Source organism: Carassius auratus, chromosome 50 (assembly GCF_003368295.1).
Source record: "Carassius auratus strain Wakin chromosome 50, ASM336829v1, whole genome shotgun sequence".
Classification (NCBI taxonomy): Eukaryota; Metazoa; Chordata; class Actinopteri; order Cypriniformes; family Cyprinidae; genus Carassius; species Carassius auratus.
In genome coordinates, this window is record NC_039292.1 from 9,905,974 (window position 1) to 9,926,240 (window position 20,267).

Here is a 20,267-nt window from a genome sequence, read left to right on the forward strand (position 1 = left end):
AATAGCTGCTGCTAAATACTTATGAAAATAAGTATTTATACTCATTTGGTTTCTGTGGGTTGCTGTCAAGCTGGAATTAGCTTGGTGCAAATAAATTTACCTTTCATCCTCCAAAAATAGAAAACAAAATAAGGTACTGGCTCATATTGCTTATATATATATATATATATATATATATATATATATATATATATATATATATATATATATATATATCACACCAATATCACTTTCCAGTGTCTCCTCTGAGACGTTGCAATTACTATGGAAAACAAATGTAAAAAATAAATACATGAAAGCAGACTTAATAAATTGGGACTGCGACTATTGTCCCGCCACATATTTTCATACAGTACTTCCAACAAACACTGCAGAGTCAAATATAGATATTCCCCTTAGACAAAATGGAAATTGAGAGATAGAGCGGGAGAAAAAAGAGATCTGTAGGAGATATATTGGCAACACAGGGGGAACATGTTATTATAGGGCAGGATATTTCAGTAGCAGCTTGACTTTGCAGTGGTGCAGTATCTGAACATATTTAATTGGGTCCCCGCTGATTGATTGCCATTCTTCTACTCAAGCTCGGAGTACGTGAGAACAATATGAGAATGTGATGGGATGTCATGTGTGGACAGCTGTACTTGGGAATAATATGAAACGTGACATTAACGGCAAAGAAAATGGATTACTTTTAAATCTGAATATATGCATTAAAAGAGATCATTATTAATTATATCACCAAGAGACAAAGCAAATAGCTACTCATCACTGAATGAAGAAGACTTTTTAGAGAAGTTCTAGAAAAAAACTTAAAAAATTAAAACTAATCAGTATGAGAAAGCAAGTCTCCCTACTGGAATGTATATGAAGCATTAAATTAGATGCATAAATATATATTGTGTCTATCTATCTGTCTGTCTGTCTATCGATCTATCTATATATCTATCTACATCTATATATATATATATATATATATATATATATATATATATATATATATATATATATATATATATATATATATATATATATATATATATATATATGTCTGTGTGTGTCTGTGTGTGTGTGTGAAGTTAATCTAGATTGTGTGTGCACCTAACCACATTGTTGATCCAGGGGATTGTCACTGTTATAAATGGTGTGTACTGTAATAGATAAAAGCACCACCTATGGAAGCTTGATATTTACTTTCTTACTAAATTTAATCTGAACATCAACGTGATATTTAACATTGCCTATATTTAATCATGGACATAGATATAAGATGGAAAATGAAAGAAACCAATTTTGTTTTACATATGTAAACTGTGGGAGTTACCCTTTAAAATTCACTTAAAATTATAAAAAGAAAACGTGTAACAAAAAATTATATATTTTAAAGAAGGAGAACTACTTTTGTCCATGCATAACACCATTGAAAATGGTGGTCCCTATTTTATTTTATTATTTTTTTACATAGGGTTTTGTGATTTTCATTTATGTTAATATTTAATTTAATATTATTTTGAGCCATATATTTTACCCTGGTGTGTTTATTTTTGTGTGATTGAATTTGTGGCCTTCCATTGAACAAAAGATTATCAGTACCACTTACATACACTGTAAAAAATATTCCTTAAGTTTATGATTAAAAATGACAGTTGTAGTTGCCGAAATTTTACCGTAATAAAGATGGTAGCAACATTCTAGGTTTTACTGTTATTTGTAATATACTGCTAACCACCAAATGCAGGTGTTGCTGAGAAAGTCACACGATGAACCAAAGCAAAGTCCTTCAAAGTCCATCACAAGTAGCTTTTAAATAATAACATACATAGAAGGTGCTCACATTCATTCACAGAAACACTAAATACCATTTTTTTTTTAAATGTAATGCAGGGAATTTTAGGAATGTCAATTCATGGTCAGTTTTTTTTCACTTTTAAAAATGGTATACTTGTAAATGTAAATGTAAAAGTACATGTAATGTCCAATACAGTTTTTCACCGTATAGCCTATAGAAGGAAAATTTACCGTTAACCATTTAACAGGTTATTACTGTAACATTTAAGTTAGAAAATAGAATATACAGTCACCAAAATGCTTAATACCATAAGACCATCGCTGAATTTTTACGGAAAAGTTCTGGCATCTGACGTTTTTACAGTAATTTGAAGAAGAAGAAAAAATACAGTGTAGAATATTAACAGAATATTTAACTCACTTTTGATAAAAAAAAAAAAAAAAAAAAAAAAAAAAAAAAAAAAACAAACAAACAAACAGCAAATTATTAAATGTGAATTTCATAAGATCAAATAGGCTACGCCGTAACTTAGGTAGGCTATTCCTGAACTGTTAAATAGAAAGGAAAAAAATTGAAAAATAGACAAATATATCTCAATATTGGACCCATGCATTTTCGAATTAGATTTGGGCATTTTCGTAACAAAACATGTAGGTAAGCATACTGTAAATATCTCCGCGCGCGCTCACCCGGAGATTGACAGATTTAACAGTGATGACGTTGACTTTCAACCAAGACGAAACTCGCGTGCAGACCCGCAGCCTCAGTTAAACGGGAGACGCTCAGACGGGACGCACCGCGCCGCGCGTCCGCAGTTTTGCCGGCGTGTCAACTGAACGACGCAATAGACTACAAACCCCTCGCCCGCGCTTGGACATGTGTGAGGTCTTTTCCTGGACTTTAACAGAATTCCGGGGGCGACAGTTGTATATGCAGCACGAGGCTCGCGAGTGGATGTGTGAAGACATGCGGCGCGTTGCCTGCTAAATATTTTGGGACGATCAGTGAGCGAGAGACTATGCAGCGGATAACGGGACGAAGTGTCAGATGCCGCGTTGGAACTCTCTCGCACTGAACTTTAATCCCTCCGAAGAGAAACCTGTCGCGCGAGCAGTTACGCACCATCAGCAGAGGCTCGTCCGCATGAATTTTTCTAAAGTGTCGAGCCGGGATGGATGTGCTTTTCTAAACGCATCTGATCAGCAGAAAGATGCAGCATCTCCGGGTGGCGTGGGCGCTCGCGGGAGCGGCGCTGGGCTTTTTCCTGCTTTTCTTGATTCAAGCGCATTTCTTCGGAGAAGGTAAGCCGTACAGTACACTAACGGTCTTTGTCAGAATTCGATGCATTTTGCAGAAATAAAACATATAAATAAAAAGTTTAAGATAAGTAATTCTAATGAAAAACAAGTTGTGATTGTCACAACTTTATCATGAAAACATATAGTGATGATGTTACAACATTTTGATGACTTTTGCGCATTTTAAGTTATCTTACAGTTCTTAACTGCACATATGTCATTAAACAATATAATATTAATATACCAATGTATTTGAGCTATTCAAATCTCTGTTACTGTAAAATGTGATGATAATTGTACAGGTGGTGCAATGAAAGGCCACATGATCACTGGGTTCATCAAAATAGGCCTCTACATCTACATAAAGACATACCTAGATATCAAAACCAATGACACTAAAATAATGCTGTAAACTTGTAACTGAGATGGTTTGTAGGGAATTGTGGGAGTACCTTTCACCACAAATTATAAGGTGGTTTCTAAGTTTTGATTAAAAAAATGAATTTCAACAATATTCTATTGTAAAAGTATCCAGCCTTGTTAATTGTACATTTTCACTTAATTCAGAAATGTTATTTTTAATGTTTTAGAATATTATGCAGTAAAATTACATGTTTTGTAATTTTAGATCGATAAATAGATAGCTATGGTAGATTAACTTCTTTAAAATTACTTAATTTATTTATTTTAACCCTGCAGGGTAACATATTGCTTCCATGTTAGAATTTCTTAAAGTCGATTACAATACAAACACATTTTAAAGAGATTATGACCTGTTTATATATATATATATATATATATATATATATATATATATATATATATATATATATATATATATATATATATATATATATATATCTGTTTCATATGGAGTATATGTTCTGCCAGTGTATGGGCATCTGCATTTATCTGGCATCAGAATTGATAAGAAAAAGAACTTGTGCATGATCTTTCGTGTACTTGTGTTGTGAGATACCCTGTGATGCTCGGAAGAAACCTAGACACATCTGACTATATTCCAAGTCGCTGATAGATAGATAGATAGATGACCTCAATCTGACATTTTTTTTATCTTCTATATGCTCTGGAAAGCCTCATAAAATTGATCCATGTTAAATAAGAGTTTCAGTATAAGGCACAATGTAATTTGTTATTTTTTACCTCAGATTATTTTCACTACAACTCTTAAATACAGTGTAAAGGTGAGTTGGAATTGGATTTTGATCATCAGCCTTTGCAGAAACTGATGAACGTCTAAGTGAAGCAATGCTATCATTAAGTTATGTTTGGAGCTCTTCGTGTGTGTGATATCCGTATAGGTGCAAGGTTGAGACCATGAGAGCAGTCACCCATTATGTGTGAGCTTGCTTTGAACAGCTTAAAGGTTTGAATTGGCCTGCCGCCATGGCAAACAACACATGTTGGCCTGGTTACCACAGTAACTGGGCTTTTAAAGAAAATAATTGGAGAATGCATGGGTTTGCTTCCCACAAAGTGCCAAGGAACAGAGCAGTGACCTCCAGCATAGTGATAGAGAGAACCGCAGGAGGCATCTGCCCAAACGCTTTCATTTCTACATACAGAGACTTAGTGCTGCGTTGGGTGTTTGATATTATAATGCACCAACCTCAGACCTCAGCTCACACTGTCCAACATTTCTCCATTTATTTTCTTCTTTAGGCCAGTTTCATTTATGCTTAATTTCGAACGGATTGTCCAGTGGCTTTATAAATAGCCCTTCATCAGGACTGATTGTAACAATGAACAATTAAAATTACTAAGCTAACATGAAATCCAAATTGACCATATTTACTGTCCAAATACACATTTATGCTGTTATTGTGAATGAGTCAGCATTGCATGTTAAGAAAACCTGCTTCACTAATGAAGCAACTTTCCTTTTCGGCTGACATCACTTTTTTACAGTCTTGCTAATAGTGCAATTTCACGTAGGTTAACATTAATGTGATAAAGACACTTTTCTTTAAGGATGAAATGAAACCTTACTTTTTTATTTTTAATATTCTGTTTCACTCTGAAATATGTCATATTACATGAGTTAAAGTGTTTAATCTATGATATTTTAAGCTTCTAAAGCTCTTTTTTTTTAAATAGATTTTTTTAATTTTTTTATCAAGGCTCCATTTTGGGTCTCGGTTGGCCCTTTAGTTATGTTGTAGTCTTGAAGTATTACACACACACAAAAAAAAAAGCATACAAAAAGAGAATGAGAAAAGTTTTTAAAATTGTGAAAGGATGTTCAGTTTAAACAAAATCTCTCCTGACCAATGAGTTCAGGTCATGATGACAAAAATGCTACCGCTAAGCTTTTGAAATGAACAGTTGGCTACAAAGATTACCATTACTGTGGCCCCCTGAACTCCCCAGCAGTTACTAATTGATGGAAATAGCTTGAAAGAGGATGGATGCCAGACTAAAACCATGGAGTGATTAACAAAGTGTAACACTGTGGCAGGCCTGTGGAAGGCTTGTGTATCTTAAAGTGTTCTGCGTAAGTTTGAAGTATTCTAAATAAATTAGTTTAAAGCACTCCCCAGGAGTCTGTACAAGCAGACATCTTGCAGTCACACTTTGCAGGGGCTTTTTAGTATGACTGGACTTAGGAAGCAATGATTTTGGCTGCCTGCTGAGCACAAAGGCCAGCCAGACTGACCTGGCATCAGATCCAATCTCAGTCTGACTGTCATTACTGACTCTAAAGGAGACCCTCATCTCCCGCCAACCCTCCCTCTGACTACTGCACCAATCTACACAAGGATAATAGGTGTGTAGGGTGACAGAAAGGGATATATACTGCCCAGAAAAAATATCCTTAGCTCTTAAGCAGGTTATTGGCAACTGATAATATGATATAACAACTGGCTGAATGGAAGGATTTTTTTTTTAACCTAAAATATGATACAGGATGTAGTCCTCAATATCAGGTTGCAATAATTTTGTCTACTGAATATAAAAGCTGTACTCTGTATTTTTATGGTCTTGCAACAGTCTCTAAGGAGGAGGAGTAGGATTTGGAAACATTCAACATTTTAATTTACTTTAATTTCAAAGTGACTAAGCAGCTGTATGCATAATCTGAATACAAAAAAAGTATTTTATTTATACATTTTATTTTATTAATAAATACATTAATTTTATTTTATACAAATATATATTTAATATAAACTGTATATTTATTATGTACATTTATTTCATAAAATACATTCATTGAATTGTGTAGTTCAAACCAAACCATTCTAGACCATTTCATTGCGTTTATTGTGTCTCATATCTGACCTTTCTGTTTTTTGTCTTGAAATTGACTTCAAGTGGTCTTTCTGCTTCATGATCTTGGGTTTGCAAGGAGATGGAGGCGATTTGGAAATAGAGACTTATATTCTACATTTTCTCTTCAAGTAACTGATATTGCATTCAAGGTATTACATTTTTTCGTTTTTGCATTACCTGGGAGTAAAATCAAGACTTTCCAGTTGTTATGCGGTGTACTGTTCAAGCTATAGGAATAGCTTTAATAAAATAATAAAAATCACAACAAAACAAAACAATATTTATGATATTATATAAAATAAATACATTTATTTTTCAATTTGATACAATTTTATTATTTTTTTAAAACAAATTATTGGATATTTATTGTAGCTTGTTTCATCTCAAGTCACAACATTAAAATAATGAACTTGCACTGCATTATATAAACTTTTTGGTTTGTGTTTAGTTAAATTTCATCAGCTCTCTCTGCCCATTCAAGACTTTATGTTGTCTCATCTCACCTTTCTCTTTTTTGTCTCGAATCTGACTTCCTGGTTTCCTAGGCTAATCTCCATCTTAGACAATGCTGTGTTTAATATCTTATTATTCTGCAATATCCTTAATCGTCTTCTCAGAACTCCTGTCTTATCGAGCCTCCGAGCTATCGAGACATTATTCATATATGCCTTTGTCACTGTTGGTGTTTCCTAATGAAAACATCTTACAGTCAAATTAGGCCAATTGACTCGTATTGCAAAGCAATAAGCGCAGCATAAAGCTTTGGGTTATAGAATTGAACTGAACGATCTTGGCATGAAAATGAAGGCTGATAGCGTGGTGTGGCGCTGGTGGAGTCCAGCATCAGTCCCCTGATGATAGACTCCCTTTTCACTCCATCACTTTTCTGACAGCCTGTAAAGGATAGCTTTTGAATTTCAGATCAGCACAGCCAGCAAGTCTCCATCTCCGAGATGCATGGTTGGCAGCTCTTTCATCCCTAAAACGCATGCACTGGAGTATACAGGAGATCCTGCGGAGAGCGCTCGAAGAGGTTGGAGATGAATCAGACATTTCGCTGTCAGCGGGGCTATTTAAACAGACAGGGGGGGAGTATCATCTATCACGAGTTGCGCCGCTCAACACGTCTAAGCTGCAGCACTTAGAGGCGTTTCAGAACAATGCAAGCAAATCTGAAGCTTATCAGAGCGTTATGGCCCTGTGACCATTAGCAAAGTGTCGACTAGCATTCTTGCTGTGTTAATTATGTCATAATGGCTTGTCCTGGGGTGAACCCGCTTTATTAATACCTCTATCTCCCATTCAGTGTGTTTAATTGTGTTTTCCTCTAAATTAGCTCAATGTTCTAACACTATAATGGTTGTTTACTCTGACTCACGGGATGAAGAGGAGAAAAAAGGGCAATGGAGGAAAGGAGGAGGCCAAGGTAAGGTGGCGGGAAACAGCAGATAAGGCAGTGTCTGGTTTGTCCTAAAGCCACGGCAGGGCCGAATGAATGAGTGAGAGATTAAAGTAGGGGTGCTCACAGTCTGCATTCAGTCACTGCAGAGCCAGGCTTTGCTCTTGGCATGCTGATTAGCCTCCATGAATGGCTCTATGGACTCCTCTCTCTCCAGCGTCTATCAGAGCCAAGTCATTACGGCCTATTTGGGGCTGAAGTTGGAGATGAATGGTGAAGCTTTGGAGTGGGGCTGACCTCTAGGGCGCCACGGAGAAAGAGAGAGAAGGGCTGGGTGTTGTCAAACATGACAGGACTGGAAAATAATGTTTTTTTTCCCCGTCCAACAGTTTTGCAAGTTGCTATATTTGCAAGTTTTATGTTAATCAGAGATGATCACTGTAAGGTTCTTAACACAAATACCATTTTACCCTTTTTGTTATTACATTAAAATGACAGAATTCCATTGTGACTCACCACCTAAAACCGAAAGTGTTTATGAAAATAGGAAAATGTATCTTTAAAAGAAGAAATTTTTAAGGAAATTAAAATATATATTTATAAGGTTTCGCAGTTGTGTCACCAAAATTAGGTTTACATAAAAAAAAGAAAAATTGGGAATTTACTCTTTTTTTTTTTTAAAGAAATTAATACTTTTATTTACGAAGTATGCATTAAATTCGATTTATATTTCAAATAAATACTATTCTTTTGAACTTCCTATTTATCAAATAACTAACTGTTTTCAATAATAATAAATAAGAAATGTTTATTCAGCACAAAATGAGCACATATACATATTACTGATACCTTCAATTTTAATTACATTTTACAATATTACTGTTTTTACAGTATTTTTGAACAAATAAATGCAGCTTTGGTGAGAGACTTCTTTCAAAAAAAATCTAAAATCTTACCAACCTATACTGTATAAATATATTTTCAGTTACTTTTTTTTCTGTATTTATGTTCTATAATGTGTCTATAATGTTAACTCTGTCACACACATTATAACAAAAATAATTAAAAATAATTTGCCTTATTAGCTAGCAACATCAGAAAAACTAAATAATTCCTGCATTTGATATATGGTTATTTTGTCATAATTTCTTTTAGACTGTGGTGACAATTCAACAGTAGAAAATCATTTGAAACAGTTTCTGTATTCGCAATTCATTCTTAACTGTAGATGAAAGTAAGATTTGCAAATTTGCAGAATGTTCTTTACATCTTTATGAAGGATGATTTTATATAGTAAACAGTAAATCACAAAAAAATGACTTTCCCGCTGGGTTTTCACAGACAGGGTCACGTATTTTGTGAGAAAAAGAAAGCAGCAAGACATCCAAAATGATTCCTCTGTACATAAACATTTATTTTTCACTTCCATGTCCCACATCTGCAGAATCAGAGAAGAATACATTATTCAGTTCAGAGCAACTTTGATAACGAGGAGTTTCCACCCACATCGCCGCTCTCATTTCCTGCCAGTCGCGCTCGCATCATATTCTGTGATGATGTAATGCTGAGGTATCTGGCCTGTCATAACAACGATTCCACTGTATTCAGAGCTTCAGTTCCATTTGGAGTCTTTGAAGAGAGAGAAAGCAGACCGCTATTATAGCAGACACCAGACCAATGCCTTCTGATTCTTGTAACTCGGAGGAATGCTGATTTTTGATTTTGCGAAGAGAGAGAGAGAAAGAGCAGAAGAGTGAGAAATGATGTTTGGAGAAGAGAAAAACAGATCGAGAGGTGAAAAAAAATCAAATCACCCTTTGAAAATGTTCCAATAATCACTGAAGCGCTCCAGCAACTGAGTTGGCCAAAAATAGATTGAATTGAAAGTTCTCTTGGTATTTTATGACGGGAGATGCTTGCAATAAGGATCGTCTGGAGAACTTGCCTTCAAATTCTTTTGTGTTTATTTTGGCAGCTCCGACAAACTCGCAATATTTCTGTCTCAGTTTCAAATGTAGCTTGAAATATTGGGTGTAAATAAAGGCGATGGGCTTGCTTCACATCCTGATGAATCGGTGATGGGCTGAGAGCAAGCACTCCATGTGTTTCTGAAAGTTATGTCTTCTTTTCTCTAGCCGCCCGTGTCAAACAAGATTTCCAGCTATGCTCATACATGTTAAAAAAAAAGAAAGAAAAAAGACACCGACTGTATTTTTTTATGTGTAGACAACAGAAATGCAAACCAAACCAATCTGGCTAGATGTGCTTTTAGGTTCAGTAGCTCTGCACTGATGCCGCGTCTGTGGCGGTGGAAGCGCCATCCATCATCGTTTGTGGTGGAGCTCATGCATGTTTGGTCAGACGAACCATTCCACACACTGTAGATCAAACTTGAGCTGGATACATATACAGGGATACAGGAACATTTACATGTCAATAACTTCTGTATCTAGCCAAGAAGATGCAATACTCCATCATGTGCTACAGACAAACACTTCATATGTCACTCACGACCACAATATATCACAGTTGCTCGCAGACTACATACTGCTAATGATTGCAATACTCAGACACACTTCTCTGATTGGACGCTTTCTTCTGTAGTGAATGTAATTGCCTCTATCTGTAGTGTAGATGGGGTTTAAAGCGTCCATATCACAAGGAATCAAATTTTCCTTGATCTTCTGAGATAAAAGTGCTTGAAGAACTATGAAACGTACTGTAACTTGGAGAACTCCTATCTCCTCTGTTAAGAGAGAGAATTGATTTAGTCGTTTTATTTTATTACTGGGTTTGGATTACAATGTTATGAACATTAGTTTACTTTTACTAATATCCTTGATCATTTCAGACTGATTGTATCTGTTTATGTGGCATATTTTACTTTGAACTGGAACTCGAGCCTCCCCAGTCAACAGTTTACTTTATTTTGATTTATTTTATTCTATTTAATTTCTGGCTGTGGAGTTTAATTTTAATAACATCTATGACCTTTTTAGTTTGATTTTAGTGTTTATTTAAAAACAATTATTATTATTATTATTATTTGTATTTAACTTTTGGGAATCAAATCCATGTTTTATCAGACAGCTACAGAAACAGTGGGAAAAAAAATGCAGGAACATCAAGGGATAAAGAAAGAAAGAAAACAATAAATTATTAATATTGCTTTTATCTCTTATTTTATTTATTCTAATTTCTTTGTTATTATTGATATTTTTATTATTATACATTAACACTATTAATGATAGTTGTCATTATTGTCAATTTTTTTTTAATAATTATTATTTGCCCTAAGATTTTTGTTTTGTTTTGTTATTATCATTATCATCATCATAATCTATTCTATTTTTTATTTAAGGTTGAAATTGTGAAATTGCTTACTTGATGTATGGTAATAACAAAACTAATATTCAGTTTGATTCCTAAGAGAGATAGCTTGTGTACTCACATGATCAGTGGTAGTGGTTAGATGTATATATTTTTGTCTTGCAGGTAATAACATGACCAGTGACTGACTGCCTGTTGAAAGCTTGGCAATGGATAACCTAATTATATACATTAACATTTTTCTTTGTAAGGGGGTTGGGGGTGATGAGGCATCCTTGCGCTGGCTTAATCATCACCTAACATAAGCACTCTCTCAAGAGGTTGTACACCGCTTATCTGTCTGGACTTATGGTGGGGATTTTGGAAGATCTGCAGCCCACCCTGATTCATCAAGCTTTTTTTCTGCTGACATGCTACTACTATGTTTCATCATCGTAGGTCCATATCCAGCATATTACACTGGCTTGATGAGAGCATGTATGTAGGTTCATGTTTATGCAGGTGCAGGATAATAGAGGAACATTGAACAATGACTGCATTGTGCAGCTTCAGCAGAACTTGGTCCCCATCAGTTTGCTAACAAGGGTGATGCCTCAGTCTACAATATTAGTAGGGAAACTAACAGCTCAGCACCATAAAAAAAAAAAAAAAAAAACATTTATTTTGTCAAAGCTGTGGGCTAGTTACACATACGGTGCGCTACGGTGCTTATATTGGAGACGCAAGTTCATAATTCCTTTTCATAATATGGTTAATAACATTTATTTATTTATTGCAAATTATGTATGACTTGTATCCACAATGTTTACAAAAGATGTTGGTTTGAGTACTCATTTCTGACATATTGTACAGTGTGACGAGTTGGGCAGGGCTGAGAGTCGTGGGAACGGAGCGAGGCTAGTAGAGTTAATGATAATGTGCGACACCTGCGGCGCTCACCAGGACTGGTCCTCTCTTGTCCTTCACTTGCTGGGTCTCATTTCGGAGGCTGCGTCCTCCGGAGGTCGCATTTGAAGGCTGCATACGTCATCGGGGGAAGTCTCATTTAAGAAAAGTAACCGTTAAATTGCAAAGTAAAAAATAAACTATAGCATTTTAAACATCACAAGGATTAACAGTCAATCTTATTATGATTACTTTTCTTAAATGAGACTTGCCCGATGACGTATGCAGCCTTCAAATGTGACATCCGGAGGACGCAGCCTCCGAAATGAGACGCAGTTACTGTCGTCACTCCTCCTTTTATCCTTCCGGAGCTCCTTTGTGGGACTCGAGACCGATGAGTGGCGCAGGTGTCGCGCATTATTATTAACTCTACTAGCCATGACTCTCAGCCTTTCCCAACTCGTCACATATAGTAGAACACAATACTACTACTACCAGAGGTTCCCTACTCATGTATGTTGCATCTTTAAAGGGACTTAAAGGGACCATTCACACAAAAATGGAGATTCTGTCATCATTTATTCACCCTCCAGTTGCTCTAAATAGATGGCTGTATAGCACTATGTGTGTGTATATATATATATATATATATATATATATATATATATATATATATATATATAAATAAAAACCATTTGCTGAGAGAGAACTTAAGAAAGACATAAAGCACATTAGTTTTATTACTTTCAGACATTATTAAAGACTAATTTTAGTTAAAGTAGACATTTAAATGTTGATTTGAAGTGTCAGTTATTATTATTGCAACCAAATCTGGACACAGAGAAAACATTTTGTTAATCAGCTTGAGTGCGATGAGACACATGAAAGTCTTTAAAAATAAATATTTGTTTTAAATTATAATTGAGTGTGCACAGAGACGGGCTGTGGTCGAAATGTATCCTTCTTCAATCTGAAAAAATCTGCATTGCGATCAGCGACTGGCAAATTCAGATTCATATAGCTTTATTGGCGTGGTAAAAAGGCTTTTCAAAGCTCTGACAGTGCTTCAAACCAATGGTGTTGAGCATTAGCAAATTCTGAGGCTACAACAGGCAGCGAATCAGGCAGTGATGGACAGCTCTCTGATCCAAAAGTCAATAACATATAAAAACCAAATAATCTTAAAAGTAATTTTATGAACAAATGTGGAAAATTGAAAACGTAGAAAAAAATTCAAGTTGTGTAATCCTAAATTCCTGTGCAGTGAAAGAGCTGTCAGCAGGGGGTGCTGCAGCACCCACAGCACCTCTAGTACCTGCGCTATATTCTAAGTGTCAAATTAAGAGGAAAAGATAAGGCCGAAGATGCATATATTAGCTGGATCTGGCAACACAGTGGAGGCTGCGCCCACGTCATCTATCACAACTCCCTCAAGCATCGTTCACTCTGCCAGCGTCTCGCAGCGACATGTTTATTTCTCCATCATTTTCACACCACGGCCACAAAAAATTCTACCAAACTGTCTAAACTGAATTAGCCTTACATTCAGACATGATGTGTTTTAAATGACAAAGTAGTCAAATTTACAGAGGACTGGACATCTGTGACCTCATAGCTAGCTTTGCCCATGGCAGCAATTATTTAAATAATTTGTAGCCTTATTCTGATTAATCATACAGCCCAAGACCTGAGCCATATTTAGGAACTAGAATTACTGACTAGGGCAAGTGACCACCTAGCAACCACCAATGAAACCCTAATGATCACAAAGAGAAACAAGTTAAAAACCACTCAGAACATGTAAGTAACCACCTAGCAACACCCTGGCAACCAGCCACATCATTCCAGCCTTGTAGCAGGGATTTTGGCACCACGCACATTTTCTTAAAGATTTGATTGTAATCCTGGTGGTTTTAAAAGCCCAACTGACATTTCTCTAAACTCTTTGTCCTTCATTCAGGTCAGCTGGCGGCGGGTACATGTGAAATCATGACTCTGGACAGGGACAGCAGTCAGCCAAGGAGGACCATCGCCCGGCAGACGGCCAGGTGTGCCTGCAGGAAGGGCCAGATTGCCGGCACGACCAGAGCCAGTCCAGCATGTGTGGATGGTAAGAATGAGGAGGGGTTGAGGTGGGACTCATCCAGGCTTTGGTGCCACTGCCTCTAAGCCCACCAGAGCATCCATTGCTGGGGCTTTCAGATTCCAGTCTGATCCGTGAGATTACGCTGCTCAGTGAGTGTGGCTGAAGTGTCACTCACAGGATTTGGGATGTTGCTGCAGGTTTCATCAGTGCCTGAGGTCACGTGTGTGGAATGTGTTACGAGGTGACGGACACTGGGGAAATTTAGAGTTGGTGAGATTAGCTCCGAGCTGCCATGTGTTGTTTAAATTGCAAACTTCTGTAAACACAAATGACAAGTGAATCTTGACTGTAGGTTGTCAAATGGAAAAACTTCTTTAACTTTAATCTTTAAATCCACAAATCTACATTTTGAATCCAGCATGACGGGTCGAGTCGTGGTTCAGTAAGCGAATCATATGTTCATTCAGTGAATCAGATGTTAATGATTGAGTGAGTTCATTAGATCAAGGATTCATCTGACCGATTCAAACTAGTAATTCATTTTTTGGGCAATTCATTATAAGAACTGGCTCGCTGGAATAATTTAAATCAGTGAATCAGTGAATCAGACTGTGTACATTTGTTTTTGTTAAGTATCAATCTTCTGCAAAGGGAATCTCACCTACAGGGTTTCATATGAACAAAATTAAGTTTCTAAAATTTTTAAATACACAAAGCTTCACTTTCATGACTGAAAGAGTTGTGTTCTGTAAGTGAATCAGATGTTCATAGTAGGGCTGGACGATAATGGCCTAAAATCGAAACCTCGATGAATGGAACATTTTACCTCGATTACCTCGATTTGCCCTCATAGTTCACTGACAAGGTTTGTGCTGTAGCTGGGGTCAGCGGGTCCCTGGTTCAGGTTGTACCAGTGGGCCCTGTTTGAAAGTGTTTAATTTGTATGTTCGTTCTGTTTATTTGTTAGTGCTATTTACACAGTGTTTACGTTTTTTCAAGTTTGTAAGTGTCCAGGTACAGAAGCCGAATAATTAAATGTAAAATAGCACTGTAAAAATTAAACATACAGTCAAACCAAAATGTATTCAGACAACTTCAACATTTCTCACATTATCAGTTTATATGCTATAGTTAAGAAAACTAACTAACTAACAAATAACTTTGATAGAAAGATATGTAATTGATTTCAATCAAACAAAACTTCAGACAACAGTCAATACTTCGTTGGCCAATTACCAATCAATGAATAATAGTGTTCAGTCTGTGGTGTGAAAAAGTTGCATTAGTAATTCCGCAATGGAGAGCTCAGTTCAGTGTTACTGTCTGTGAGAAGCGTCTCTCTCTCTCTGCATGTGCAGCGAGCACAGCGCGAGTAAACAGCTGCTCAGTTCAGCTTTTCCGCATCTTGTGTTTGAATGCTTTAAAGTTTTTTGAATGGTTAAATTGGCAAGTGGCAAGGCTTAATAACACGTGAAAATGATGCGCTTTCATGACGACATGCAGCAGCTTTCTGTCAACTGTCCTAAGAATTTTTTTAGACTGGTCTCAGCCAGACGGTTGAGATCGACTATTAAAGGTGGGATATTTTTTCCTATTGAAAGCGCGATCTCACATCATAGCTCACTATCAGCAGTTATTTTATCTATGTTCGTAACATTTCTTTTAGATTATTGCTCGGTGTAAGAGATAAATAAAGATCAGATAAAGATAGCACAGTACCATTAGCCTACGAGTGATTGTGTGTGTGAATTACTGTCTCTATATTATTGTGAAGCTATGGGTTGTAAATTGCATAGTTTCTTCAAAAGTAGAAAAATATGCTATAATAAGTTTTGAGATTCTAAGCTACTTTAGTAATAAATCACAGGACAGTGCTGACAACTAGATTTTGCGTTCTTCTGTGTGCGCGATCTTCACAGCTATGAGTTTTCGGGCCACAATGCAGCTGCGCGAACATGGGAGCTCGAAATAATAATACACATCCGTTCATCTAAGCGCTTGAATGTCCAAACCATAAAACAAATACAACTGACGAAGTTTAGTGAAGACACAAGGCTCACCGCTCGCACGCCATCACTATGTGTTGAACCGGCGTTCAGCTCCGTGTTTTGCTTTTATGGCACTGACTGAACGGGGCAGAGACACGGTAGTATGCTTTTAAGGGGGAAGTATTAACAGGATAAAAAAAACGAAATAACCGAAATGGGAAAATTAAGTCGGTTAGAGGTTCTGAATTTCGATTTCGATTACTTTCGATTAATCATCCAGCCCTAGTTAATAGCCATTTTGACAGATTCAGTGGGTTAATTAAATGAAGGATTTGTCAGACTGAAGTCTTTTTGAGTGACTAAAGGCACTGATTCATTATAGTCATTCATTCATGAATGATAATGCTAGTTGTGCTGTATGTTTTTTTTCAGACTTTTGCAATAAAACAAATGACAGGTGAATCTTGACTACAGGTTGTCATATGAACAGACTTACGTTTCTAAAGTCTTAAAATACACAAAGTTTCATTTTGAGTTACCCCCCCCCCCACCAAAAAAAAAGTGTTTAAAGGGGCACTAAGTAGGAATTACTCCCATCTAGTGGTGAAATTGTATTTTGCCTTCAAACTAATTTTTCTCTCCAGCGCCTCGCTTTTTCAAATGCGCGTTGCATCTACGGTAGGCGATATGTACCAAAAAGCTTTGACAGGATGTCTTCTAATAGCACTTCGTCGAGTTTTCCTTCAGGTGAACAGGTGTGTTATTTCAAACAAACTGCAACATGACAACTAACAAACGAATGTTACAGTATGAATTACTGACTGTGGAAAACATGAAATATTGTAATTAGTAGTTATGTCTAATTTATTCGTTATATTTTCTGAATTATATGCATTGTTAGATATAAAAAAAATATTATAATATAGATTGTAACAGTGACTTACCTGTCGAGAAGAAAACTGGCCACTTCAGTGTCTCTTTTGAAATCTTTATCCAGCATTAGCTCTTTCCACCTAGAAAAAGCTTCCCCGACATTAACTCTTGTTTTCTGTAATCTACGGTCACGTTTCCTTTTACGTTCTATTTTTGACTGTTTTGGCGACTATGTTTTCTTCTCCTGTGGCGCGGCACATGTATGGTCCATAATAAGAATGCAATCCAGACTTTTAAACTTGCCGGTGCAGTTTCAAGCGCCTCTCACTGCTCTGCACCTGCGTTTCTGGCTCTAACCGAAAACGCGCTGTGGAAACGCGTTGGCTTAGTACTTTTTGTCCCTCTCTGCTATTATAGTTTTGCAAGATGGCGTAACTACATGGAAGCCTCCGTCGACCTACCCGTCCCATGTATATAAAGATAATAAATTCTTCATTTACAAGGATTAGTTTAAACATTGGCATAGGTATTTGTACACCATTGAGGGCATATTTATGAATAAAAATATTGATTTTAGATAATAAAATACCTAAAAAGTTACTTATTGTCCCTTTAAAAGGACTATTCAAAATTTGAGAAACTAAACTTAAAATGCACAACTTCATTTCAAGACAAACATGACTGGCATGACTTGCAGTTCAGTATGTCAGATGTTATTTTAGTGAATCAGATGTTTTCCAACCGCTCTGACAGATTCATTGAGTTCATTAAGTGAAGGATTTGTCAGACTGATTCAGATCTTTTTTTTTTTTTTGAGTGATTCATTAAAAGGACTAGCTCATTAGACTCATTTGTTCATGTTAATTTCACTGTTAGTTTGTGTTGGAATACAGCTGCGTAGTGAACATCATGGAAATACATAATACAGGGTCCATTTATTTCATTACATTCACTTCAGCTTGCTTTTGTACTGTATCCAAGAAGCAGATGAGAGACTTTTAATTATATTTGCCATTTACAGCTTTTGCAAGTACATTGGTTGTGTTCTCTTTTTCTTCAATTTAGTTTTAGTCTTAAGTGGACTGGTTTTCAGCGTGACCTGCACTTATCTTCATGTGGTCATATGTCTTCTTGCCTTCAGTTGTTGCTATGACACCCGAGTAATTTCAAGACATATTTCGTAAGGTAGGAGTTTCTCCGTGGCCAGATGAAAGTAGGTGTTCTTGAGTAATTGCTTTTGAAAGACACAGTCCTCCATGTTTCTACGACCTTACATCACCTGTAGTGGGCTACACTGCATGCCAATCAGTAACCTTGGCTGAACAAATGTTATAAAAAAGCCAAAATAGCACAGTAAATCCAGTAAACAATAAAGATTACAAACATAAAATGAGCAAAAACAGAACGATGCAAGCAGAAAAAAAGTGCCTCAGTAATTCTTTATTGCAGTTATTGGAATATTGTCTCATGGCTTACAAACCAAATTGACAATGAAAATCAGTCACTCTATGTTGGCATTTTCTAACAAGACAGCCGGATACAATTTCTCCAGTGGTGCGTGCAGAGGTCTTGAGGCTTTGGCCTTTCAAAAATACAGTTATTTCATAGCAGCCAATGGATTCTGCTCTTCAGATATAATTTTAAGAATTAAAAATAAAATCTCAGTGTATCTAGTTGACAATTTACCCCCTGCATACGATGACAATTTTTTTTTCAAACTCTTGTTTGTCGTTTAACTATGCACCCCACTCACTTTTAATTTTGTGGAATTTGCTACTCTTTGTGTCTGAAGCTATTAAAGAAATATTGATTTCTTTAGTTGTTTTGTTTCTTTGGATAAAAGCTTCTGCTAAATATAGCCCAATCTCTTCGAATGAGGCAACACTGCTGTTTTATCTTGTTCTGTGCCCTGTGGCTTTATCTGATAAAAGGCAGGCAATCAGACAGGTTTTGATACTGAGAAAGAATAGCCAGCATGTCTGCCATTATGTATTAGTACTAAGACTGGCAGCTTTAGTCGCACGATAGCAGGCACTGAGAAAACATGCACCGCTGATGGAAGGTGAGCAGACTTTTGTGTTCAGCACACTGAAGACAAAACAAGATGACACTGTTGATCACATGTGGCTCAGTGATAAATAAGAGTCTCTGTGGTGAAAAGAGAAAAATCTAGTTTAAAACATACAAAATGCAAAGTTTATGTTTCAAATTTTTATGCCATTATGTCCTGACAGTAGAATATGAGACAGATAATCTGTGAAATAATCAAGCTCCTCTGACTCCTCCCAGTGGTCCTATTGCCATTTACAGAAATACATCGCTCCCGGTTAAGAAACAACCAATCAGAGCCGTGGTCCGTAACTTTTTTGTGTTCAAGATTTACAAAATGTATATAATAAGCGAGTACACCATGAATCCATTTTCCAAACCGTGTTTTTAGCTTGTCCTGAATCACTAGGGTACACCTATAATAAGTGTTTATATTCAGACTATTTTAGATTGCTTCAGAGGAGTAACCCAGTACCTTTGTGATTCTTCATAGACATAAACAGAGAGAAGTAGTTACAGCTATGATGTTCTTCCGCAAGATGCAAGCAGTTCTGTTTATTAAACGCTAGAGCGTCAAAAGTTACTGACTGCAGCTTTAATGAATGAATCCAAATTAAAATATTCATTTTTGGGGAGTCAGGACATTTTACAAACTGAAGTAAATGTTCATTGTTATAAAAAAGTCAAATTACCAGTATATTAAGAGCATATTTGTATATATTACGCATATACTATAGATATTAATAAATGTTCCAAATGTTCAAAATAAATGTTTCCTTTGAAATTTGTATTAAAGAATCTTGAAAGAAATATGAATTTCCATAAAAATATTAAGCTGTGTTTACAACATTGATACTAATAATAAATGTTTACTGAGAAGAAAAATCAGCATATCAGAATGATTTCTGTAGGATCATTTAAGATTGGAGTAATGATGCTGAAAATCCAGCTTTGCCATCCCAAGAATAAATTACATTTTAACATATTTTCAAATAGAAAACAGTTATTTTAAATTGTAGTAATATTTCACAATATTAGTGTTTATACTGTATTTTTAAACAAATAATTGAATCTTTGAAAAGCATAAAGAAAAAGAAAATTTTTTTTGAACAGTGATATATATAAACCTGTACACTGCATTCAGTGTATCGGTGAATAAGACTGAAAAATCAAAAACACATTCTCTGGCATGAAACCAGGTTGAAATTATGTTTAATTCATGTTCGTAGTATAATTACATTTTCACTTGTATAAGTACAGTAACAGGTCAGTTCAAACT

General features: G+C 36.0%; 1 protein-coding gene across 2 annotated transcripts in view; it reads left to right on the top strand.

The window, feature by feature from the left end:
• Window positions 1-20,267, top strand: part of LOC113066942 (protein FAM19A5-like) — a 43,768-nt gene that overhangs the window by 12,916 nt on the left and 10,585 nt on the right. The window contains exons 1-2 of one of the 2 annotated variants that reach the window (XM_026239083.1): window positions 2,538-3,090; window positions 13,953-14,102. In XM_026239083.1, the coding sequence (XP_026094868.1) occupies window positions 3,000-3,090; window positions 13,953-14,102 (241 nt within the window). In that variant the 5' untranslated portion in view covers window positions 2,538-2,999. Of the gene's footprint in view, window positions 1-2,537; window positions 3,091-13,952; window positions 14,103-20,267 lie in introns of those variants that run through there. The other variant, XM_026239082.1, reaches the window with a different exon arrangement.